Genomic DNA, 27,207 nt, shown 5'->3' with positions numbered 1-27,207 from the left:
CTTTCTTACTAAGGAAGGTAGGTATTTTTGGATTTTGATTCTCAGAATTTAGCACATAAGAGTCACTGAAAAAGGGGATCCCTGGGTGGCGCAGCGGTTTGGCGCCTGCCTTTGGCCCAGGGCACGATCCTGGAGACCCGGGATCGAATCCCACGTCGGGCTCCCTGCATGGAGCCTGCTTCTCCCTCTGCCTGTGTCTCTGCCTCTCTGTCTCTCTCTCTCTGTGTGACTATCATGAATAAATAAATAAAATCTTTAAAAAAAAAAAAAAAAAAAAGAGTCACTGAAAAAGTACTTATTTAACTAATAAACATAGCAGTCAGAATAATCACTTTAAGAGGCAAGTCTTACCACTTCCCTCCTATCTAAACAAAAGTAAAAGTCCTTTTTTTTTTTTTTAAAGTTAAAGTCCTTTAATTGGCCTCCAAGACCCTGAAGAATCTAGCATGCCATACAGTCTGATCTCATCTCTTCCTATTTTCCCTTTATAGCCACACTAGTCTCACTGAAGTCCATTTACTGTCCATCTGCCTGGAAAGCTCTTCCCTCAGATATATGTCCTCCAGATCTCTGCTCAAACACTACTTTTTCAGTGAGATATACTCTAATCACCCTACAGATATAAGTATGTTTTAGATACATTTTAGGGGGGGGCTAAAATAAAGATTATTATTTTTAAAAACATAAGTACAAACCACTAACCATCCTTTATTTTTTTATTTTTAATATTTTGTTTATTTATTCATGAGAGACACACACACAGAGAGACAGAGGCAGAGACACAGGCAGAGGGAGAAGCAGGCTCCACGTAGGGAGCCTGATGTGGAACTCCATCCCGGGACTCCAGGATCATGCCCTGGGCTGAAGGTGGCACCAAACCACTGAGTCACCCAGGGATCCCCAACAGCTATCTGTTAAAAAAATTAACAGTATTTCCTTAGTAGTGACAAATAATCCAATCACTGTTCATACTTCCCCCATTGCCTTGTACGTTTTTCTTTTCTTTTCTTTTTTTTTTTTTTTCCCAATTTGTTCAACTGGGATTGGGACACAAAGTCTATGCTTTGTCATGGGTTGACATATCTGTTATGTTTCTTATAACCTCTACATTTTCTCTCTTCCTCTCTTAGAACTGAGTTATCTGCCTGTAGAATGTCTCAGTGTTGAATACATCTCAAGTGATGTTATTTAGTATCTTTCTCTGCCTCTTATATTTACTATGGTAGTAAGATTTGCAGAGTTTATATTAAGGTTCAAGTTCATTTTTGTTTTTCCCAAGACTTACATAGAGGATATTGTATAGTTTCAAGAGATGGTGCATAATGACTGAATAGAATTTCTACGTATAACGAAAGCATGCCAGAAATAGTTCATAAAATATACTAAAATTATAATTTACTATTTCAAGACAATCTAAAAGAGATTAAGAAACTTATACACACCATGAAAAAAACATGTTAGAATGAGAAAAATGAAGAAATAAAGTAACAGAATTTAGGAAAGAATTACAACAAAAAAAGAATTTCAAAAATGAAGAGAAAACTAGAATGGTCAGAATTAAGTAACATTTTTTAAGAGAAAAGGAAGACAAAAAGAGAAAATTTAAAAATGGAACTATAGAAGACATAAACATTTTTTAAAAGAAACGATTATGGAAGCCAGGCAAAGAAGGAGCATGTGGATAAAGAGTGCCTGAAAAAAGAAAACCAAAGCAAGAAAATACAACAAATACTAAAAGCTGTATTTTAAGAAAACTTTCCTGGAAAAAAACAAACCCCCAAATTTAAAACTATGTATTGAAAAGGCATGCAGATTATGTTCTGAGCGTTTAGACCCAGAATGAACAACACACCAAGACATGCTCTACTTAATCACTTTAAGGAAAAAAAATCTGTACAAAAAGGCACAAAGAGCAAGTAACTTAGAAGGGGAAAATTATTTTATTATCAGACTGTGAGAGGAAAGAAATGGAAGCAATATGCTTAAAACACAGAAGGAAAAAAGGAGGCAAGAATTTTATATCCAGTAAGACTAAGTTTCATGTATAAAGCCTACAAACTGCTAGCAACATGAGATAACACAAGGAATATTGTTCCCTCCCATGAGGTTTTCCTGAGGAAGCCACTATACAGGGCAGCCCAGGTGGCTCAGGTGGAGCCTGCTTCTCCCTCTGCCTGTGTCTCTGCCTCTCTCTCTCTGTCTCTCATGAATAAATAAATAAAATATTAAAAAAAGGAAGCCACTATACAATAAGCTTCAGATCAAAACTACTAAAGAAACATCAACACAGCATAAAGGGCAGTAATTAAATATATAGTTACTTATAGAACTAAGAATAAATGGGAATTTAACAGTGAGAGAATAACATAATGACTATATACTCTAAAAATGTAATACAACTTGTAAAAATGGGAGAAAATATAGAGATCGTAAGTAAAAAAAATTAAAAATATTTTCAGTAATCACATTGGTAGTGGTAGCATTAAGAATAGTACTATGAGGGGCAGCCCCGGTGGCACAGCGGTTTAGTGCCCCCTGCAGCTGGTGTGGTCCTGGAGACCCGGGATCGAGTCCCACATCAGGCTCCCTCCTTCTCTTTTTCTCTCTCTCCCCCTCTCCGTGTGTGTCTCTCATTAATAAATAAATAAAATCTAAAAAATAAAAATAGTATTATGAGACTGTTGTGTAAGTTCAATAGCATAAAGCAAATTAGCAAGTATGTGAATTTCTAAATCTCTCATGTCCTATGTTGTTGTTTTTTTTGAGAGAACAGTTCCCCCCCCCCCCCAAGATTTTATTTATTTATTAATGAGAGACACAGAGACAGAGAGAGGCAGACACAGGCAGAGGGAGAATCAGGCTCCATGCAGGGAGCCTGACGTGGGACTCGATCTTGGGTCTCTAGGATCACACCCTGGGCTGAAGGCGGCACTAAACCGCTAAGCCACCCGGGCTGCCCTCATGTCCTATGTTCTAAAGAATCGGCATTCTTAGTGTGAAAGAAGGGGAATATAACATATACTATAGGAGATGTGAGGTAAAACCCTACAGCCTGAAAGTTGAACTGGAAGTAACAGCACAAATTCATGGGTTAGCTTAAAATATTAAATACACATACAGATATGTGTATATACATTTATAAGTATGTGTGTGCGCATGTGCATATATAACAACCATATTTCCTTTTTTTCTTTTAATAAAAGACTTTATTTATTTATTCATGAGAGACACACACAGAGAGATGTAGAGACACAGGCAGAGGGAGAAGCAGGCCCCATGCAGGTGTGGGACTCGATCTTGGGACTCCAGGATCACGTTCTGGGCCGAACACAGGCGCTAAACTGTTGAGCCACCCAGGAATCCCAACAACCATATTTCCTAACACTATCCACTGAAGAGGCCTATGACAATAAAGAAACAATCTTTAAACATTTTTAAAAATTATTTTTTATATTCCAGCATAATTAACATAGTGTTATATTAGTTTCAGGTGAGGATACAAAGTGATTCAACAATTCTACACATTACTCAGTGCTCAGTACACTAAGTATACTCTTAATCTCTTTCACCTATTTCAGCCATCCTTCTAGCCACCTTCTTTCTGGTAACTGCAAGTTTGCTCTCTATACTTAAAAGTCTGTTTTTTGTTTTCTTTTTGGTCTTCTTTGTTCATTTGTTTTCTTTCTTAAATTCCACATGAATGAAAATAATATGGTGTTTGTCTTTCTCTTATTTCACTTAGCACTACACCTCTAGATCCATCCATCTTGTTGCAAATAGCAAGATTTCACTCTTTCCTATGGCTAAATATTCCATTGTGTGTATGTATACACATCATATCTTCATCCATTCATCTTGGGTTGCTTCCATTTTGCCTACTGTAAGCAACGGTACAATAAAAAAGGGGTGCACATATTGCTTTGAATTAGTGTTTTTATATTCTTTGGGCAAATACCCAATAATACAGTTCTATATTCAATTTTTTGAGGAACCTCCATAATGTTTTCTATAGTGGCTGAACCAGTTTGCATTCCTACCAACAGTGCACAAGGGTTCCTTTTTCTCCACATCCTTGCCAACACATGCTGTTTCTTGTATTTTTGATTTTAGTCATTCTGACAGGTGTGAGTTGATATCTCATTGTCTTTTTGATTTCCATTTCCCTAATGATGAATGATGATGAGCATCTTTTCATGTGTCTATTGGTCATCTGTATGTCTTCTTTGGATAAATGCCTGTTTATGTCTTCTATGCATTTTTAATTGCATTGTTTATTCTTTTGGTGTTGAGTTGTAACAGTTTTTTTTTTTTTTCTTAAAGGTTTTATTTATTTACTCATGAGAGACACAGAGAGAGAGAGGCAGAGACACAGGCAGAGGGAGAAGCAGGCTCCATCATGGAGCCCAACATGGGACTCGATCCCAGGTCTCCTGTATCACACCCTGGACTGAAGCGGCACTAAACCACTGAGCCACCCCGGCTGCCCGTATCAGTTCTTTATATATTTTGGATACTAACCCCTTATCAGATATGTCATTTGCAAATGTCTTCTCTTATTCAGTAGGTAGCCTTTTAGTTTTGTTGACTGTTTCCCTCACTGTGCAAAAGCTTTTTATTTTGATGTAGTCTCAATGGTTTATTTTTGCTTTTGTTTCCCTTGCCTCAGGAGACATATCTAGAACAATGTTGCCATAGCCAATGTCAAAGAAATTACTGCCTCTGCTCTTTTCTGGGATTTTTACAATTTTAGGTCTCAACTTTAGGTCTTTAATCCATTTTGGGTTCATTTTTGTGTATAGAATAAGAAAAGTGGTCAATTTCAGTCTTTTGCATGTAGCTGTTCTGTTTTCCTAACAGCATTTGTTGAAGAGAATTTTTCCCGTTGCATATTCTTGTATCCTCTGTTTTAGATTGACCATATATCTGTGGGTTTATTTCCGGGCTTTCTATTGTTTTTTAAATTTTTATTTCATTTAAATTTAACTAATTAACACATAGTGTATCAGTTTCAGAAGTAGAGTTCACTTATTCATCTTTTGCATTTAACACCCAGTGCTCATTACATCACATGCCCTCCTTAATGCCCATTACCCAGTTACTCATCCCTCCATCCAACAACTGTCAGTTTGTTTCCTACAGTTAAGAATCTCTTATGGTTTGTCTCCCCCTTTGATTTCAACTTATTTTATTTTTCCTTCCCTTTTCCTACGATCCTCTGTTTTGTTTTGTAAGTTCCACATGAGTAAAATCATATAATTATCTTTCTGATTGACTTATTTCGCTTAGCATAATAACCTCTAGTTTCATTCACATCATTGCAAATGGTAAGATTTCATTTTGGATGGCTGAGTAATATTACATTGTATATATACATATATAAAATACCACATCTTCTTTATCCATTCATCTGTTGATGGACATCTTGGCTCTTTCCATAATTTGGCTATTGTGGACATTGCTCCTATAAATATTGGGGTGCATCTGCCCTTTAAGATCATTATGTTTGTATCCTTTGGGTAATACTTAATAGTGCAATTGCTGGGTTGAAGGGTAGATCTCTTTTTAACTTTTTGAGGAACTTCTACATGGTTTTCCAGAGTAGCTGTACTACCTTGCATTCCCACCAAGAGTGTAAGAGGGATCCCCTTTCTACACATCCTTCCCAACATTTGTTGTTTCGGAACTTGTTAATTTTAGCTATTCTGGTATGTTGAGATTTCTATTTTGTTGCATATATCTATGTGTCTATTTTTATGCCAGTACCATAATGTTTTGATTACAGCTTTGTAGTATATCTTGAGATCTGGGATTGTCATACCTCTAGTTTTGTTCTTTTTCAAGATTGCTTTGGCTATTTGGGGTCTTTTGCGGTTCCATATGAATTTTAGGATTATTTGTTCTAGTCCTGTGAAAAATGCTGTTGGTAATCTCATAGGGATTGCATTAAATCGGTAGATTGTTTGGGATAGTATGAATATCTTTTTTTTTTTTTTTTAGTATGAATATCTTAACCATACTTGTTCTTCCAGTCCTTGAGTATAGAATATCTTTCCATTTCTTTGTGTCATTTTCAATTGCTTTCATCAATGTTTTATCATTTTTAAGTACAGGTCTTTCACTTTTTTGGTTTATTCCTCAGTATTTTATTATTTTTGATGCAACTGTAAAAGAGATTGTTTTCTTAATTCAATAAAGAAACAATCTTGTAGTAGTGAGTGTCTCTACCACCCAGGCTGTGGTCTTGAAATAAACAAGTTTCTCAGTTTTCATTATTTCCATCTGTCATTTCAAATTCCGTGTATTTGTACTTTATCTCATTTTTTATGGATTAGACTATAAGATTCTATACTCTCTTATCCTAATTACAAAGCTAGTGCAAGTAATAATCTATTCAGTATTATACCCTTAATATATTATAATAAAGAATGTATCTAGTCCTTGTCCTAAAACTTTCTGACTGATAGGATTGTCTTTCTTATGTGGTGACTCATTGTGGGTCCTTAGATAGCCTCAAGATTGGGTTGGAACTTTGGGTCTACCTATTCCCCCAAGATGGAGGAATAGAGATTGAGTTTAATCACCTGGCCAATGATATAATCAGTCATACCTATGTAATAAAACTGCAATAAAAATTCTGGACACAGGCTTAGTGAAGCTGTCTGGTGGGCAAATACACTGATGTGGTAGGAAGGTGATATGCCTTGAGTATAAGAGGAGAGGTCACAGAAACTCTGCATTCTAACATCCTTCCAGACCCCTCCCTATGCATGTCTGCTCTTGGCTGTTTCTGAATTGTATCTTTATATTAAAGCTGTGATTGTAAGTATAGTGCCTTCTTGGGTTCTGTGAGTCTAGATGAATTATTAAACCTGAGAAGGTTGTGGGAATCCCTGAACTTGTAGCCTAGTTGGTCAGAAGTGTAGGTGGCTCAAGTTCAGCTGGAATCTTAAGTAGGGTCAGACTTATGGAGAATTAAGCTCTTAAACCTATATAATCTGACTAAACTTGGGTAGTTACTATCAGAATTGAATTGCAGCCTACCCTGTTGCGGTGGAAACAAAACTAAGGTAAAAAGTAATGATCAAGTAAAAGCAAAGTACACAAGCAAGCATACGTTGTCCATGTTGTTACCCAGTACTAGTGCCCAGAGAGCAAGAAAGATATATGCGTTTTTAAACAAAAAATTGATAGGGCTCAGTACTTTTCAGTTTTACTTTCTACATATCTATAAAACATTTCTTAACACGGTTCCAAGAGTAATGAATTTTAGAGTTGTCATTCAAATTCAAGAGCCAACTTAATAGCTCATGTAATGTACAATGCTCTATTTTATTTATTTTTTTTATAAAGATTTTATTTATTTATTCATGAGAGACACAGAGAGAGACAGAGGCAGAGAAACAGGAAGAGGGAGGAGTAGGCTCCATGCAGGGAGCCGTGTGGGACTCGATCCTGGGTCTCCAGGATTACACCCTGGGCTGAAGGCAGCACTAAACCACTGAGCCACCCAGGCTGCCCCAATGTTCTATTTTATGAAGGGAAAAGAAAAGTATAAGTTAGTAGTGAAGAGGAAATTCAAAGTTAATTCATTACAGGTTAATTTTAATTTTGCATTACTATGTTACATAGAATATATAAAATTGTCAAAGCAAGGGTCAATATTTTTTTCTAAAAAATATTTTAAATGTTGTCAAATATAAAGTAGTTATAAAATTTAGTTTGGTAGATTCAGATTTAAGATGGAATCTTAAATCTTAGATCTTTCTAAGATCAAAAGTAGTGATTAAATATGAGCATAAATATTTGTAAAGATAATTATTTTCGATAATTTGCAAAGATTCAAATTCTCCATACAAAGGAAAAAATTCATACACTCACTTATCTAATATTTAATAAATATATATATATTAGGGAGTGGGACTAATGAAGAATGAAAGTGTGCTGAAGGAACACATCCTAGTATAAAAGAAAACCCATTAAGATGTCATTACTGGGATGGCTGGGTGGCTCAGGGATTGAGTGCCTGCCTTTGGCTCAGGGCGTAATCCCAGAGTTCTGGGATTGAGTCCCACATCGGGCTTCCTGCATGGAGCCTGCTTCTCCCTCTGCCTGTGTCTCTGCCTCTCTCTCTCTGTGTGTCTCTCATGAATAAATAAATAAAATCTTAAAAAAGAAGATGTCATTACTAAACAAACTCATTATTATAACGACACAAAATATTACAGAATCACATTTTAAAAAAGAAACTAGATGAGTAATGGTGGAGGGGGTAGGAGAAGGTGGGGGAGAAGATGTGAAGGAGGTAATATATGAACTGAGGTTATTTTTTTAAAGATTTTACTTTGAAGTAATCTCTATACACAGAGCGGGGCTTGAACTCGCAATCCTAAGATCAAGAGTCCCATGTTCTACTGATTTAGCCAGCCAGGCACTCCAATATATGAACTGAATTTTAATGGATAAGTACAAGTTTACCAGATAGAATTGGAGAGGAGTGAGGATAAAGACTGAGAGAGTGGGTTATGAAAGGACACAAAGCCAAAAGTGACTACAGTGCCTTCTGGAAAATAGTTAATGTAGTACAGGAAAAAGAGGAGCTTGTGGGATACAAGTTAAGACATAAAGATAAAAATAAAGGGCTATAAAATGAAACTAAAGAGTATATAATGGGGATTCATTCATATTCATCTAATGTTTTTAAACATTAGCAAAAATGAAATGAGTCTTTAAAGTCTATACTTTAAAGAAAGATCACTTTTTATTTCTTAAATTATTTTTATTGTGCTAAAATGAATTGGATGGTAGAGTTAAATCATGTTAGTCTTAATTCAGTTTAATTCTTACAGCACATAAAAAAATTTTTTATTTAAGGAAGGTCTCTGCCCAACAGGGGACCTGAACTCATGACTAAGATCAAGGATAACATGCTCTACTGACTGAGCCAGCCAGGTGCCCCTTTTAAATAAGGCCAGTATTTAACCCTGTTAGTGAATGTCTTACAAACATTCGATAACCGAACATTAAAATAACTCCATTAGAAACAGGCATTCACACGCATTGTTGTTGAGAATGAAAACAGTTACAATTCTTTTGGAGAGCAATTTGGCAACATCTAACAAAATCACATATGCATGTACCTTTGACCCAATAGTCCCATTTGTAGGAATTTACCCTGAAAAAAAAACCCCTCTAAGATCATGAAAATATGAGTGCATAAAGTTATTCAATTAGATTGCTTTTAACTGTAAAATACTGGAAACAACCCAAATGCCCATAGACAAGAGACTGACTGAATACACTCTGGTATATTCAGAAAATGAGGCACAATGCAGCTATTAAAAAAAAGTGAGGGATCCCTGGGTGGCGCAGCGGTTTGGCGCCTGCCTTTGGCCCAGGGCGTGATCCTGGAGACCCGGGATCGAATCCCACGTCGGGCTCCCGGTGCATGGAGCCTGCTTCTCCCTCTGCCTGTGTCTCTGCCTCTCTCTCTCTCTCTCTCTCTGTGACTATCATAAAAAAAAAAAAAAAAAAAAAAGTGAGAGGGCAGCCCGGGTGGCTGAGCAGTTTAGTGCCGCCTTTGGCCTAGGGCATGATCCTGGAGACTTAGGATGGAGTCCCACGTCGGGCTCCCTGCATGGAGCCTGCTTCTCCCTCTGCCTGTGTCTCTGCCTCTCTCTCTCTCTCTCTCTCTCTCTCTCTCTCTGTCTCTCATGAATAAATAAATAAAAACTTAAAAAAAAAAGTGAGGAAAATCTCTCTGAGCTTTTATGGAATGATTTCCAAGATAAAATTCACAACAACAAATAAAAGCTAAATGCAAAGAGAACCTACAATGTACTGCATTTCATGTAACAAAGAAGGGATATAAGAAAATATACATGTTTCTCCAATGTTATGCTAAAAGAAATACAAGAATGTGAGCCAGAAACTAATGAGATTATCTACAGGGCAGAGAGTAAGTGGGAAGACAAAGTAGGAAGAATGAGAGAAGGAAGAAAGAAGTAGATGAAAATGAGGTCCTGGGGGGTGACACTTTTAAGTAAGCTATTTGCACAGTTCTGGTGTTTAAAACCATGTAAATGTTTCACACACTTGAAAAAAATTAAAATAATTCAGAATGTTGGGGAATCCTAATAGAATGCAAATAGTAACAAATGAACTTTATTGTAATTAAGTATCATAATCATCCTGAGGGATTAGGGGAAAAAAAGAACTAACCTAAGTAACCTAAAAAAAGTGTTTTGACAATATAGTCTAAAGCTAAAGACAAAAAGAGCTATACACAAATAGTAAAGTCTAGTTCATAAGTCTCTTTTTCACAGCAAGTATTAATTATCTATTATTGCATGAGAAATTGCTCCAAACTTTAGTGGTTTAAACAAGAAACACTTATCTCATAGATTCTATGGATAAGAAAACCAGGGTTGGCTTAGCTAGGCACCTCTTAATCAAGGTCGTTCTAACAACCACAGCGTAGGCCAGGGCTGCAGTCATCTCATGTTTAAGGGAACATGTGCTTCAAAGCTCATTCAGATGGCTGTTGGTAGCCCTCAAGTCCTCCCTGGCTACTGACTGGGGACTCTTTCTTGCTACATGAGACTTTAGGGTTACCCAAAACATGGAGGCTTGCTTTCTCAAGAGTAAGGCCTCTGAAAGTGAGAAAGAGTGAAAATGAGACAGAAGTCACAGTACTTTTGTAATGTAATTTTGGAAATGATCTATTATCACTTTTGCCACAGTCTATTTGTTAGAAGTCACTCTATCTAGCCCCACAGGCACAGAGAGGAGACTACATAAGATCATGAATACTAGGAGGAAGGGAGCAATGGGGGACATTTTATAGGTTGCTTATCACAGTCTGTTTTCTAGTCCACAATTCATGCCCCTCCTATATACAAAATATGCTCACTTTCTCCTGAGGGTGCTTTTGCAATTCTGAAACTACCTTATATATACTTTAGATGTGAGCAAATAAGTCATTAAACTGTAGATGATGAAAGCCAGGTTTCTTACTGCTGAAGAAAAGAAATAGGAATAAGGAAGGAAGGAAAGTTACCTTTAACCCTGTAGTGTTGGACTGCAATCGGAAGAATCATTATGGTGTCATGTTTTTTAATATAAATAGAGATACAGATAGGCAGATATAGATGTGTATATTCATAAATAAACATTTCTTAGTTCTGTTTGCTGAGAAGACCCAGAAGTAAGACAACCAACCAGCAGCACTGAGCACATCTAGTTCCCAGCTCTTGGTGTCTAAATGTTAGTTTCTAATAAATCAGTCTCCAGGACTCTATAGAGAAATGGATGATTCCAGGGCTGAGACAAAGAAAAGATAAGATGAATGGGGAATGACTCATGGTACCAGAAAGTATAGTGCTCAAAAGTTAATGAGGGAACATCAAAAGAACAGATGAGCCAACACGAAGAAGCACCCAATGGCCAAAATCAGGATATTTGGAGAAACAACACAATGACTGCAATGGTTCATAACCCATAGAATAAAATAAACATCCATAAATTATACTGAAGTAAAAAAAATAAGTTAAGAAATTAATAACTGGGGGAGAAGGTGCAGCACAGAAAAATCACCTTACATGAAAAAAAATAATCATTTGGCAAAGACCGCAAAATTTATTGGAGGCAAGAATCATCAAATAGATGTTAAAAGTCGTGGGTAAAATATGACAAAAGAACAAAATATTTATGTAATCCCCTTTATTTTCCCACAGGATATTTATATAATTAAATTACCAAAGGAGGGGCACCTGGGTGGCTCAGCGGTTGAGCATCTGCCTTTGGCTCAGGGTGTAATCCTGGGGACCTGAGACTGAGTCCCAAATTGGGCTTCCCACAGGAAGCCTGCTTCTCCCTCTGCCTATGTCTCTGCCTCCAAGTGTCTCTCATGAATAAATAAAATCTTAAAAAAAAAATACAAAAGGAAAAATAATACTTTTAAAGTATATAAACTGGGTCAACATCTCTTTAACTAAGTAATCAAAATATGACCAATAATGAAAAGTGTTGAAATCTTAATATACAGTATGAAAAAACATTACAACAGCATTTCTGAGATATTCTTGCCAAAATGCCTTAATTAGAGGAAATATTAGTCAATCCTACATTGAAGGACATTCTATAAAATAACTGGCCAGTACTCTTCAAAAGTGTCAAGGTCATAAAAGACAAAGGAAAACCAAGGAATTGTTCCAGATTAAAGAGATGAAGAAAATATGAAAACTAAATGCAATATAGGATCCCAGGATAGGTCTGAATCAGAATAAGGACATCAGGAATTTTGCAAATGTGAACATTTTATACAACCACTGCAGAATCATCAAAGTTCAGAAGTGATTGTTGATAATATACTATTACTAATTTCAGAACCTATTTAAATTTTGCTAATTATCCTCTTAATGTCAAAGGTGGCACAGAAAAAATTCAAGCGGAGTCAAAAACACCAGATTTTCTGAATAAAGTCCAATGCTCCTTCCACTGTCATACAAATTTAAAATTTTAATATACAAGGATAAGTCAATTTCACTTAAAAATGAATTAAATAAGAACTTTAAATATTTACACATTAATTTTACATCATGGCATACTAGATAGTTATTAGTACAACAGTCACAAATTTGTAGTATAGTAACTGGAACAAATAAAAAGATTAATTGAAATACTGAGTAACGTGGTATTTATGGCATTAGATAAAATATGATTATCTCTAAAACAATTCAAGCTATTTAAAATTACTGGGCTTTTTACCAATAATGGATGGTGGTCTGGGAATGACTTAAAAACCTTCCTCTATAGAGAGGCAATATAGTTGGTAAAGGGATGGAGTGAAAGGGAGCAAGAAAGGAAGAGTATATAGGTGGGAATCAGAAGAGAAAAGGAGTTAAGTAGAAAGGAAGGGAGATGTAAATCACACAGTTACATAGCCTTTGGCTCTTTCTGAATCCTTCCTATAGCACATCTTTACAACATGCTATTGACATTAGGAGCCTCCCCTGTGTTACTCTGAATCTCATTTTTTCCCCCAGACCAGTAAAATATATCAGAAAGACCCTAAGGAGAAAGTTAAATCTAGGAACTAAATAGCAATCTTATAATGCCATAGTACTGTCTTAATTGAAATTTCATTATCCCCAGCAGAAAATATAAATATATGAGAATTTTATAAGAGCACCATAAGTTTTTATTTATTTTTTGAAGGGGTTATGTATCTTCTCCAAAAACAACTCTTGCCACCTTCCTTGACTGATCTTGTAACAACCTTAGATTTTTGTCTGTGTCAAAGGCTCCTCTTGCTGCTTGTAGCAAAGAAAGAGGAATGGAAAGATCTGTATGAACAGTCTAAGGAAGGTGACTTCTACTTTTCCTTGGAAGAAACAAGGCACTTCTGTATATGTAAAAGGGTAGCATTACCATTTTAGATACAGTCCTATTATGCACATTAATGATGGGAATACCTTGATACAAGTTATATATATATAAAAAAAAAGCCATCTCTTCTAGTGTCAGAATATGGATCTGGTGACAGGCTGGCTCTGAAAATGTTTGAAAATCATTTAATTAAGGACTTAGATTTGACAGAAAGAAGTAGAAATTAAAAAAAAAAAAAGAATTCCCTTATAATAAAATATGCACAGGTGCCTGGGTGGCTCAGTGTTTGTGCATCTGCCTTTGGCTCAGGTTATGATCCTGGGGTTCTGGGATAGAGTCCCACATCAGGCTCCCCAAAGGGAGCCTTCCTCTCCCTCTGCCTATGTCTCTGCCTCTCTGTGCCTCTCATGAATAAATAAATAAAATCTTAAAAAAAAAATGCATAGATTTGAAAGACAAAGAACTTCCAAAAATTAAAAATAATAACTTCACAAAGAACAGAAAGTTTTCTAACCAAAGAAATTATCTGAGTGAAGATGTATTCATGTATAGCACTTATCATATTTTGTATATTTTCATACATAATTTATAGATTTACACAAATTTCATATTGAAATTGCAAATATCTTCCATGTTACAGATGTACAAAAACTGACAAAAAATTTAGATAAGACAGAGCTTATCGAAGGTTAATGACAATTAAAAGCACTATTATTTTTTAAATTATTAACTTTCATCATTTAAAAAGAATAGATATTAGATTAAAATGGACTTAACAGTGTAAACAAGATATACCAATGAAATCCGCCCCCGCCCGAAAGATAAACAGAGAAAAAAAGCCTAACCTATAACCATCTGGTTTGGTAAAAAGATTATAAGGGTTTACTAATAAGGAGACAGCCATTAGTCAGGTTTAGAAAACATGGGTTCGAATACCTAAAGCCAATTTTACATTTCTTTCAAAATGTCCTGATGCGTTCTTGCCAGTAGCATTCCTGTTTTTGGCTGCATTTCACTGTCCTAATGAGATCGAAGAGCTATTCAACAACAACACAATCACATCAACAAACTGTAGAATTATGTTCACTGTTTTGTGACTCATTCATTGATAAAACAGATTTTTTTAAAAAAAGGTTAAATCATCATTCAGGAAAGAGTAATTTTAGTTTCCTGGCCTATACGAGAGATTTTTAATATAGTGAATCCTCTGTAGGGTCAAGAGGTTTAAAATGGATTTCCCTGCAAGATAATGTACGATATAGGAATATTGCCAGCAAAAGGACTGATGAAACAGAGTAACATATAATCTTTATAAACAGAAATCATCTGTGAGATTCAAAATACTAGGTATAGGAGAGGGAGTTTTATCTAGAATGTTATCATTCTTAATCTGTCTGAAATAATTAAGCTGATTCTTCTGCCCAATTTTCAAGCGGTATTTTACTATTTAAAAAATCTTGAAGTGCATTGTATGGGTGATGTGACGTTTCACCATGGAATTAAGTGGTAATTCTTGACAAAGCAGTTATTATCATGAGATAATTGACCTTATTTGAGAGTTAAGCATCCTGAGGCAAAGTTGAGTGTACTTAATCCTGGCAGGTTAATTATCTAGTGATTATGGAGCCTTGAAAGGTATTACTCTGAAGAACCATTTGCAAAATGACACTATTAAAAAAAAAAAAAACTTCTTAATTTAATAAAAATGAAAAACAAGAAAAATAATCAAGTTCTTAGTCATGTATTGCTAGATAATGACTACAAAGCAGCTTGCACTAGCAAGCATCAATAGATACAATTATCTGCGTATGGAAAGTTCTTTATTAAGCTGATTACATGTGATTCTACTAACAAATGTTTGTTGTTGAAGGGAAATATTTTAAACTTTGACAATGTCAGAAACAAATTAAAAATATGACATTTAAAGAAGTTATATACTAGTTTCAAAACTACCTTAAATTGTTAAATTCAGGTGTGCAGTTTAAGAGTATAAGATGCAATGTCAACAGGTCACTAAAAATTTTTGAGAAATTTGTTTCCATGCATTTCTGAATCTCAGTCAAAAGTAAACCATGCTAATCAAAATCACAAAGAGATGTTACATCCATTAGGATGGCTACTGTCAAAAAAAGGGGAAAGTTATAAATGTTAGTAAGGATATAGAGAAATTGAATACTGTGCTTTGCCAGTGGGAATAGAAATGGTGCAGCTGCTGTGAAAAACAATTTGGTGGTTCCTCAAAAAGTTAAACACAGAATTATTATCATACAATCTGGTAGTTCCACTTCTAGGTAAATACCTAAAAATCCTGAAAGCAGGTACTCAAACAGATACTTGTACAGCACTATTTATAGCAGCATTATTCACAAAAACCGAAAGGCAAAAATAAATGAATGTCTATTAACGGATAACTTAATAAAGACAAAATTCATGGATAAAGACATGTTACGTGGATAAACATTGAAAACATTAAGTTAAGTGAAATAAACCATATACAAACAGACAACTATTGTGTGTGATCCTACTTAAACCTAGAGGAGGCAAATTCATAGAGACAGACAATAGAATCGTGGTTATCAGGGATGTGGGGAGTTATTGTTAAATATGCAGAGTTTCTGCTTGGGATGATAAAAGGTTCTGGAAATGGATAGTGCTGTTGGTTGAACAACACTTTGGGTATATTTAATGCTACTGAATTGTACGCTTAAAAATGGTAAATTTTCTGTTGTGTGTTTTTTACCACAATGAAAGAAAAGAAAGGAAAAAAGTAAATTATATTACTTAATAATTATCCTTTGTTTTTATCACATTAATGCAGCAAGGTATTCCTGTGGACACTTCTACATTGCACCCGGATTTGCCTAACCAAATATTTTCAGATATTCCCTGGAGAAGAATATCCTTTTCTCTGGGCAAATCAGATTAAAGAAATAGGATTAAGAAATGGGGGATCCCTGGGTGGCGCTGTGGTTTAGCGCCTGCCTTTGGCCCAGGGCGCAATCCTGGAGATCCGGGATCGAATCCCACGTCGGGCTCCCGCTGCATGGAGCCTGCCTCTCCCTCTGCCTGTGTCTCTGCCTCTCTCTCTCTCTGTGTGCCTATCATAAATAAATAAAAAAATTTAAAAAAAAAAGAAATGGGAAAAATCTAACTCAAAAGGTACTACAGCGTTTAACTACAGGTTAGCCTGTAAATACTAACCATGAAAAAAGAATATCTAAAATTAAATATGATAGGCATTTTATTTTAGATTTCAGAACAAGAACTTTGCTGACTTAGAATAAAACCAGTCAGTGTTACTAAATATTAGTATGTGTGAGAAAATGAATCCTTAGGTTTTAAAAAACATTTTAAGCTGTTAAGAGGAAATTTAAAGAATCCTGTAGTATTTCTGTACAAATCCCTCACTTTACACATGAAGATTTAAACGAATAGTAATTGACTAATAAATCAACAAGTTGATTAAAGTTATGCATTTTATTAATATATAAATATATATCATTTGCTAATATTTAAAGGAGGGTCAAAATTTTTGAGTGTCTGCTGATATTCTAGAATCTTTCTTATAGAACCAGATTCATGATTCATAGTGTATAATTTCCAGTTTCAGTTTTTTTAAGCAGAGTGAAAACTTGTAGACACTTATAAAGCTACTTCTGGGTGTAGATATTTATAAATTTTTGCTTCTTTTAATATTTTATAATTTTCATACCCATATCTAATTCAAGAGCAGTTTTTTTAAAGTAACTTCTCTTGGGGCAGCCTGGGTGGCTCAGCAGTTTAGTGCCGCCTTCAGCCCAGGGCCTGATCCTGGAGACTCGGGATCAAGTGCCTGCATGGGGCCTGCTTCTCCCTCTGCCTGTGTCTCTCTCCCTCTCTCTCTCTCCCTTTCTCTCTCATGAATAAATAAATAAAATCTAAAAAAAAAATTTATCTTTATTGAATTTTGTACCCCAATTTCATTCATTAAACAAATCCTCATTCTATTTGTATTCACATTTTATCAGATTATATAACTGAATAATTAATGAAGACAAACTGCATTAAAAAGGTTTAGAAACAAATAAATAGACTCTTTGTAAATAAAGAACATTGTGGGAGGAGAAGTAAGGTGGTATACTAGAGAAGAGCCTAATATCCACGAGTTCTACCTCATTTACTTAGAACTTCTTGTTATGTTTAATCAAGGGAACGAGAAGTGCGTATTATCAAAGCAAGCTAGTTAAGTAAAACTTAATTAAGAGAGGAACAGGGGAACCCTGGGTGGCGCAGCGGTTTAACGCCTGCCTTTGGCCCAGGGCGCGATCCTGGAGACCCGGGATCGAATCCCACGTTGGGCTCCCGGTGCATGGAGCCTGCTTCTCCCTCTGCCTGCGTCTCTGCCTCTCTCTCTCTCTCTCTGTGACTATCATAAATAAATAAAAATTAAAAAAAAAAAAAAAGAGGAACAAGATCAACATTTGTAATAACACTTCCAATACCACCTAAAAAAAAGGAGTACTTTCTATGCATTAAAAACCAGCTACAGATTGTGTAGATTAAATGACAGCTTTTTTTTTTTTTTTTTTAAAGATTTATTTATTTGGGAGAGAGAGAGTGTGAGTTCACCTGTGAGAACACAAATGGGGAGGGGAGAGAGGCAGAGGAAGAGGGAGAAGCAAACTCCTCACTGAGCAGGGCTCAATCCAGGTCCTTGGATTGTGACCTGAGCCAAAGGCAGACACTTAACTGACTGAGCCACCCAGGTGGCCCTAACTGATGGTTTTTGTGGAAAACATATGTAACTTTAAAGCATTACTCAATGGTGGCGTATGATAATCTTTAATAGTCTGTTAAGATTAAAACCCAGGACTATCAAAGAACTCCTCTTTTGGCTTGATAACACCACCGAAATATAAGGAAATCTATCATGGAAATAACAGAAATTTGATACATGGTTAACAAAAAATAAACTGGTACTTATTCATTTTAACATTGGTTCTTTGGAACTTTTTATCTGAGTGACTCTACATAATTTTTCCTATTTTTAAACTATTATCAATGGAATCACAGTATATATTTTTAAAAATTGCTTTATGAGATATAATTGTCATATACTAACCTGCACAAATTAAAAGTAGGTAGGTAAGTGTTGACACATGAATCAAGTCCTAAAACCATTATTAACATCAAGATAAGGAACACATCCATTATTTTCAATATTTTCCTAACATCTGTTTGTGATCATTGCCTCACAGTACATCTCTATCTCTAGGCAACCATGGATCTACTGTCACTATGGATTAGTTTCAATTTTCGAGAATTTAATTTAAATAGAATCATACAGTATACCTCTGTCTGGCATCTCTTCTTTCACTCAGCATATATATTCTAAGATTCAACCATGTAAGGTGCATGTAAAATAATTCACTTCTTTCATAGTTGAGTAGTATTCTACTGTATGGATATGTAATAATTTGTTCATCCAGTCACCAGTTGATTGACATTTTGGTTCCTTCCTGACATTGGGTATTACAAATAAAATTGCTAAAAAACAAAACAAAACAAAACAAAAAACCCCAAATAATATTGCTATGAGGGGATCCCTGGGTGGCGCAGCGGTTTGGCGCCTGCCTTTGGCTCAGGGCGCGATCCTGGAAACCCGGGATCGAATCCCACGTCGGGCTCCTGGTGCATGGAGCCTGCTTCTCTCTCTGCCTGTGTCTCTGCCTCTCTCTCTCTCTCTCTCTCTCTGTGACTATCGTAAATAAATAAATAAAATTAAAAAAAAATTGCTATGAGCATTTGTTTATGTTTCTATAGGAACATATGATTTCATTTCTCTTGGGTAAAATACCCAAAGGTGGACTATGGCAGGTGGATATTTAAGTTTCTAAGAAACTGGTAAACTTTTTCAAAGCAGTTGTAGTATTTACATTCTTGCCAGCTGTATATGACAATTCTAGCTCTATATTTTGCCAATATTTGGTATGGTCCCACTTTTTAATTTTGGACACTCGAATTGCAAGGACCTAAATATGCTTTTTTGGATATGGATATTCAACTGCTACAGCATGATTTGTTAAAAAGACTATTCTCTGTGGAATGACCTCTGAAACTTTGTTGAAAAATCAATTATGGGTCTATTTATGTACTATCCCTCTGTTTCATGATCCATTTGTCTATCTTCAGGCCAATGCCACAATGTATTGATTGCTATAGCTTTATAGTAAGTCTTGAAACCATGTAATATAGGTCCTCTGATTTTGTTTTTTTTAAAAGTTGGCCTGGCTATTCTAGTCCAGGGCTTTTCCATATGAATTTTAGAATAAGTTTGTTGACTCCCACCAAAAAAACCTCCTGTGATTTTGATTAAATTATGTTGAGTTTTTACACCAATTTGAGAACTGATACTTAACAATAGTCTTAAAATCTACAAACGTGCTATTGATCTTCATTTAATTCTCTTTAAGTTTTTTCAACAATGTTTTGTAGTGTTTAGTATATACAAACTTTGCAGATCTTTTCTTGGATTTATCCCAAATATGTCATACATTTTTATGATATCAGAAACAACATTTTTATTTTTCATTTATTTTTTAAAGTTTTATTTAAGTATCTCTACACTACACGCAGGTTCGAACTGCCCAACCCTGAGATCAGGAGTAGCATGCTCCTCCAACAGAGCCAGCCAGGCGCCCTGGTTTCAGAAAAGTATGTTTTAATTAATGAATTTCTATTTATTTATTTCTCTTCTCAGAAGAGAAAATTCCAAGTAGACTTCTGCTGAGCATGGAGCCCTATGTGGGGCCCCACTGTAACCCTGAGATCATGATCTGAGCTGAAATCAAGAGTTGGATACTTAACTGATCCACCCAGAAGCCCCAGAAATAGTATTTTTAATACCAATTTCTGAGTATTTGCTGTTAACATATAGAAATACAATTTGTTTTTGTATGTTTATCTTGTACCCCACAACCTTGCTAAACTCTTTTAGTTGTAAGTAGCTTTTTGCAGATTTTATAGAATTAAAAAAAAAAACAATTACGGTGTTTGATAATAGAGATCATTTTACTTTTTCCTTTCTAATCTGTATGTTTTTTATGCCTTATTAGCATGGTACAATGTTGGATAGAAGTTTAGAGTTTTGTTCCTGATCTTATAAGGAATATATTCAGTCTTTCATCACCAAGTCTGATGTTAGTTGTACATTATTTGTGGATGTCCTTTGTTGGACTGAAGAAGTTTTCTGCTATTAATATTCTGAGGGCTTTTTATCAGGAATGGATGTTGGATTTCATCAATTGTTTTCTGTCTCTATTCAGATGATCATGTTTTCTTCTCAGTTTTACGAAGGTGGATCATATTAATTGATTTCTGTATTTCTGGTCATGATTATCCTTTCTATATATTGTTGGGTTTGACTTGCTGAAATTATCTTAATAATTTTTGCATCTATTTTTATGAGGGATATTGGTCTGTAGCTTTTAATTCTTTGATTTGGTACGATTTCTTCTTCAACAGTTTGAGATAGTTTGTATAGCACTGTTATTATTTCTTCCTTAAATTTGTGTTTGCAGCAATTTGGCACTAGGATTTTCTTTGTGGGAAAGGTTTTTAACTAAAAATTCAATTTCTTTAATAGATAACCTGAATAGCCCCATTTCTAGTTTTTCTTGAGTGTGCTTTGGTTACCGTATGCTTTTCAAGGAATTTGTCCATTACATACAGGTGGTTAAATTATATTGGAATAATACTGTTAGGAGAGGAACCGCAATATCTTCTACTCTAGTCTAATTTGCTGCATTAGTGTTCTGAGTACTCTATCTGGAGCCCCATGAATTATGGGGTTATTTACTCTGGCTCACAGAACAAGAATGATTACAGGTTCTACATGCACTCTGAGGATTATTCTCTCTAATCTTTTCAGGAGGTTCCCAACTTCACCAGTTTCCTGACAAATATGTACCGATTAGTTCTCGGCTGAAGACTTGGGTGGGACTCTGCAAATCTGTGTTCTCTATGTAGCTCTTTTCTCCCTGATACTCTGACTTGCAAACTCTAGCTGTCCAGCTGTTAGATTTCCCAAATTTTTAGTTCCATTTCCTCAATTCAAAAGAGACTGCCCAGAGGGTTCCCCACTTTGTGCTTTAGCCTGGAAATTCTCTCCAAGCACTAAGCTGAGGTAACCATAGGGATCACCTCATTCATTTCTTGTCTCACAAGGATCAATGTGAAGAGAGAACCTTGGTGGACAAGGTGTTTTCAAATTTTTAGTATTAAGGCTATCAGGAAAGTTTTAAAGTATCATTAGTACTGTACAACTTCTGTAAAACGGAAGGTGGTATCAGGTAGAAAATAAGAGCCAAGTTTGTTTCTGCTAACTGTTGATATTTTGAAAATTTATAGTAAGGACAGATTTTTAAAAAGACCTTATTTATTTATTATTTTTATTTATTTATTTGAGAGAGAGAGAGAGTGTGTGTGTGGACCCTGGGATCATGACCTGAGCCAAAGGCAGATGCTTAGTCAACTGAACCACCCAGGCGACCCAATAAACACAAATTTGATTGTTGTTTTGGGGGTGAGGGGGAGAAAGATAAAACAATCCTTTATGTATTCCCCGAGGAAAATATTTTACATTTCATTGCATTTTAGAAATAAAATATCCCTTTTTTTCCTGGAGACCTAAAGATAGTTTATTATTACTAAAGTATTCAAGGAGAACAATGAAAGATGAGATTAAAGAAATAAAACAATGCCACAACTGCTTTTTATAATCAAATATGGAATCATTTCCATTTATCCTTATTAAATTTTATCACTCAACTGATATTTCCAGTCTATTAAAGTTTTCCAAAGTCTCATTTTGACATTCAACTTACTTGATATTTGTTAAAGTATTGCATTATTTGCATTCTCTGCATTTGCATTATCTGCAAATACAGCTTTATCTGAATCATGGATAGCTGAGCAAAGCTTAGAGTAAATACTGAGGCATACCACTAGAAATCTATTTATTTTGAGATTGGTTCAATAAAATACCAAATATATCTAATTGCCCTGTATTCAATATTTATTATCCTATAATCCATATTATGACATGGTCTCAAATATACTATACATCTATTGTTTATTGGTCTGCCATAATAGATACTACATATCTACTGAAATGAATTTTAATGAATAGTAATTACACCAACAAAGTAAAAAGCTATCCTGACATGACTTATAGCTTGTAATTTTACAACTTCCTCTTCTAAGTAGGGAAAAACGATTCCCTCAATAATCTATACTATAGGGCAGTTCTGGTGGCTCAGCGGTTTAGTGCTGCCTTCAGCCCAGGGTGTGATCCTGGAGAACCAGGATCAAGTCCCATGTCGGGCTCCCTGCACGAAGCCTGCTTCTCCCTCTGCCTGTGTCTCTGCTCTATCTCTCTCTCTCTGTGTCTCTCATGAATAAATAAATAAAATATTTTAAAAAATCCATACTATATATAGGTTACAATAGCATAATCACTCTCCTATTCTCTAAGTGCTAGTCTAACTTTACTGGTTTGTAGAATCAATCATATCAACATATAAGATAAAATTTTACCATTTTAGCCATGTTAAGTGTTCAAATGGAGTTACCTTAAGTACATTCATAATGCTGTACAATCATCACCATTATCCATTTCCAGACCTTTTCGTTATCCCAAATAGAAGCTTTGTACCCACGAAACATAACTCAATTCCCCCTTTCCCATAATGCCTGGGCAACCACTATTCTACTGTCTTGTCTCTATGAATTTGACTATGCTAGGCACCTCATATTAAGTGGAGTCCTTAAAGGAAAATCCAGTAGTTGTGTATGGCTTGTTTCACTTAACATAATGTTTGCAAAATTCATTCATGTTGTATTATTCACCAGAGTTTCATTTCTTTTTAAGGCTGAATAATATTTCATTTTATGTATATACCAAATTTTATCTATTCATTTGGCGACTGGAAATAATGCTGCCATAAATAGTGGTGTACGAATATTAGAATTTCTGCTTTCAGGACTTTTGGGTATATGCCTATTAGGAGAACTGCTGGATCCTATGGTAATAATTCTACATTTAACATTTTGAGGAACCACCAAATTGTTTTCCGCAGCAGTACCATTTTACATTCCAATCAGCAATGCAAAAGTGTTCTGATTTCTCCACCTCCTTGGCAAATGTTTCTCCTCTCCATATTTTTGAAAATAACCATCCTAATGTGTATCAAGTGGTATCTCATTTTGGTTTTTAAATGCATTTCGCTAATGGTTAGTGATGGTGAACATCTTTTCATGTGCTTATTAGCCATTTGTATATCTTCTTTGGAAAAATGTTTATTTAAAGTCCTCTGACAATTTATGAATTGGGTTGTTTTCTTGTTGAGATATATATTCTGGATGTTAATCCCTCACCAGACATTTCATTTGTAAATATTTCTTCTTATTCCAGGCTTTCATTTAATTATTTTTTTGAGTTTTATTTAAATTCCAGTTAGTTAACATACAGTATATTAGTTTCAGGTGTACATTATAAACATTCAACACTCATAGTGGCCTCAAAGAATGGATTTGGAAGCCTTCTTTCCTTTTCTATTTTTTGAAATAGTTTGAGAAGAATAGGTATTAACTTTTTAAAAAATATTTAGTAAAATACACTTGTGAAACTATTTGGCCCTGGACTTTTGTTTGTTGCGGGTTTCTTGATTATTGATTCAATTTTTTTTTTTAAGATTTTATTTATTTATTCATGAGAGACAGAGAGAGAGAGAGAGAGGCAGAGACACAGGCAGAGGGAGGAGCAGGCTCCATGCAGGGAGCCTGATATGGAACTTGATCCCAGGACCCGAGATCATGCTCTAAGCTGAAGGCAGACACTCAACCGCTGAGCCACCGAGGTGTCCCTTGATTTAATTTCTTTGCTGGTTATGGGTCTGTTCAAGTTTTCTATTTCTCCCTGTTTCAGTTTTGGTAGTTTATATGTTTCTATGAATTTATCCATTTCTTTCAGGTTGTTCAATTTGTTGGCTTATAGTTTTTATCATATTCTAATTGTTTGTATTTCTGTGGTGTTGGCTATTATTTTTCCTCTATCATTTGTGATTTTATTTTTTGTGTCCTTTCTCTTTTCTCCTTTGATAAGTTTGGCTAAAGGTTTATCAATATTATTAATTTTTTCAAAGAACCAGCTCCTGATCTGTTCTATTTTTTTTTTTTTTTTTAGTTTCTATATAATTTATTTCTGCTCTAATCTTTATTATTTCCTTCCTTCTGCTGGCTTTAGGTTTTAGTTTCTTGATAGTGTCCTTTGATGCACAAAAGTTGTTAATTTTGATGAAGTCCAAATATTTTTTTCTTGTTCTTGCTGTGCATTTGGAAGTTTTTATTTATTTATTTATTTATTTTTAAAGTGAGGACCATTTTGATATCAGCATTTTCTGCAAACCTAATAATCCTGGGCATTTATTCTTTTCTATTCTTCCAAATCTATGCCAAACTTTTAGTGTTATTCTCTGGTTCTGTAAATGCTATCTTTTTTACACGTGTTTAACAAATGTTTTTTTTTTTTTTTTTTTTTTTTTTAATTCTGAGACAGATACAGCATACACACAGAAGTCAGGGGAGGGGTAGAGGGAGAGGGAGAGAGAGAATCTCCAGCAGACTTTGCACTGAGCAAGGAGTCCGACATGGGACTCTATTTTATAACCCTGACATCATGACCTGAGCTGAAACCAAGAGTTGGATGCTTAACCAACTGAGCCACGCACATGCCCCAAATGTGAGCTCTTATTAAACAATTTTCTGCGTGCTCCAATGTTTTGTTTTTAAGGCTCCTCCCCATTGCTTTCTTTCTTTTTTTTTTTTTTTTAAAGATTTTATTTATTTATTCATGAGAGACAGAGAGAGAGAGAGTGAGAGAGAGGCACAGACACAGACAGAGGCAGAAGCAGGCTCCATGCAGGGAGCCTGATGTGGGACTCGATCCCAGGACTCCAGGATCACACTTGGGCCAGGCAGGCACTAAACTGCTGAGCCACCAGGGATTCCCCCCCATTGCTTTCTTAATTGTGGTCATTTGATATTATAAAGTCAGTATTCAACTTTTGATGGTATTTAATTCCCTCAAGTTTAATTCTAAAGGCTCATTCTTTGGAATGATAGTTATCTTTTAAAAAGTTTATGAATTTGTCTTCTAAAGTACAGAACATACATTTAACTATTGCCATTTGATCTTTCCTGACAACAAAGAACTGAGTTCAAATAGCAATTTCTCCCAAGGATTCTCACACCACCATACTGATGACCAATTCTTTCATGTTATTTTAAAAGGCCAGATTAGCACTTTTCCTAGTTATTTCCTTTTTCCTTCAGAAAATAAAACTAGAGATAAAGAAAATGTGAATTGTAGATTTTAATCAAATGAGACTTCTAGCAGATACTTAGGCCATTACCACTATTTCTTGCCATTATGTCAGTTTGTGAATCATCAAAAATGTAGCATTTAAATCCTTCAAAGTGTCTTTGAAGATATTCAGACCATATTATTTCTACAAATCACCAAGGTAATCTCATAAATTATGTCCAGGTCAAATTTATGTTATTCTATACAGACAACACAGTTATCTTATTTGGATACAAGATTAGTGAATATAATCAAACTATGTTATAGTTATAGACTTTGAGTCAAAATGGACTTCTGGGATAGCCAGTACAATATGTTCACTTTACACATAAGACCCTGAGATTCATGAAAGGTAAGTGATACTGCCCAGGTCACAAGAAGATATACTGAAGGTCTCTATTTTTTTTTTTTTTTTTTTCTGTTCCATGGATGTTTAAAGTCTATAGGTTAAACAGAGGCTATAAATACTATATGAGCAAAAAAAATTACTTTCCACTAATTTTGAATAAAAGAAAGTATAATCTTGGTAAAAAGAAAAAACGATGAAAGTTAAAAAAAAACTATTTTATCACTTTCAAATACAACATACAAATATAAGCAAAAATGATATTAATAACAAAATTCAATACAAATGATAATATATCAACATTTACTCACAATTTATTAAATGGACTCATACTTTTAATAAATATTTAAATTTATAAACATTCATTTTAGACCAAATGTCCCTTACCTGAATCCATGAGAATTGCAGAGGATAACATTATTTAACTGGTCAGAAAACAAATCAGTTGATGTGAAGGGATCAGGATAAGGGGAAAGGTTGACTGAAAGGGTTGACAGAAGTGATTTGATTGTGGTCATGGCTACATGTCATGTATGTGTTTGCAAAAGCTCACAGAAATGTACAGCAAAAAGTTAATTTTACTGTATGTAAATTATAAACCTCAATAATCCTTTAAAAGACCAATTTCTTACTATGAAAGAAAACTAGTGTATAGTGAATAAAATATTACAAATATTAAATTAGAGGGGTTTAAACTGAGGCAGTTTTGTTGTGTAATTTTCAATTATATTTTTTCAAGTATTTCTGTTTTTATTTCTAAACTTACACACAAACCAAAAAAATACCTCCCCCAACCCAAAAAAGCCCAGAAAAACATCAGGCACTTATTTTTTTAAAAAGCAACTCACCGTCTCATTTCCAAAAAGTATGTCAATATAAGGCATAACTTTCATCAATGATTCCTTGTAGAACTGACTAATAAATGGTGCAGACAAATTCAAAGTGAAAATTCTGTTGTTTTCAGAAGCATGGTTAGCCACTTTTAATACCGATTCTGGGGAAACTGTAAGAAAAAAGCCCTGGATAAAGAAAAGAGGAGGGGAAATTAAAAATGCCATCTCCACAGAGTCAT

At 34.9% G+C, this 27,207-nt stretch overlaps 1 protein-coding gene across 12 annotated transcripts in view; it reads right to left on the bottom strand.

Moving 5' to 3' along the window:
• ADK (adenosine kinase) overlaps positions 1-27,207 on the bottom strand; it is a 505,936-nt gene that overhangs the window by 132,234 nt on the left and 346,495 nt on the right. For 11 of the 12 annotated variants that reach the window (XM_077895077.1, XM_077895079.1, XM_077895082.1 and 8 more), the window contains one exon: positions 26,984-27,154. The exons of the other annotated variant lie outside the window; for it this stretch is intronic. In XM_077895077.1, the coding sequence (XP_077751203.1) occupies positions 26,984-27,154 (171 nt within the window). The remainder of the gene's footprint in view (positions 1-26,983; positions 27,155-27,207) is intronic. 12 annotated transcript variants of the gene reach the window in all.

Source organism: Canis aureus, chromosome 4, assembly GCF_053574225.1.
Source record: "Canis aureus isolate CA01 chromosome 4, VMU_Caureus_v.1.0, whole genome shotgun sequence".
In the NCBI taxonomy this organism is placed as follows: domain Eukaryota; kingdom Metazoa; phylum Chordata; class Mammalia; order Carnivora; family Canidae; genus Canis; species Canis aureus.
The sequence above is the reverse complement of the archived record's forward strand: the minus strand, read 5'-3'. Positions and strand labels throughout refer to the sequence as shown.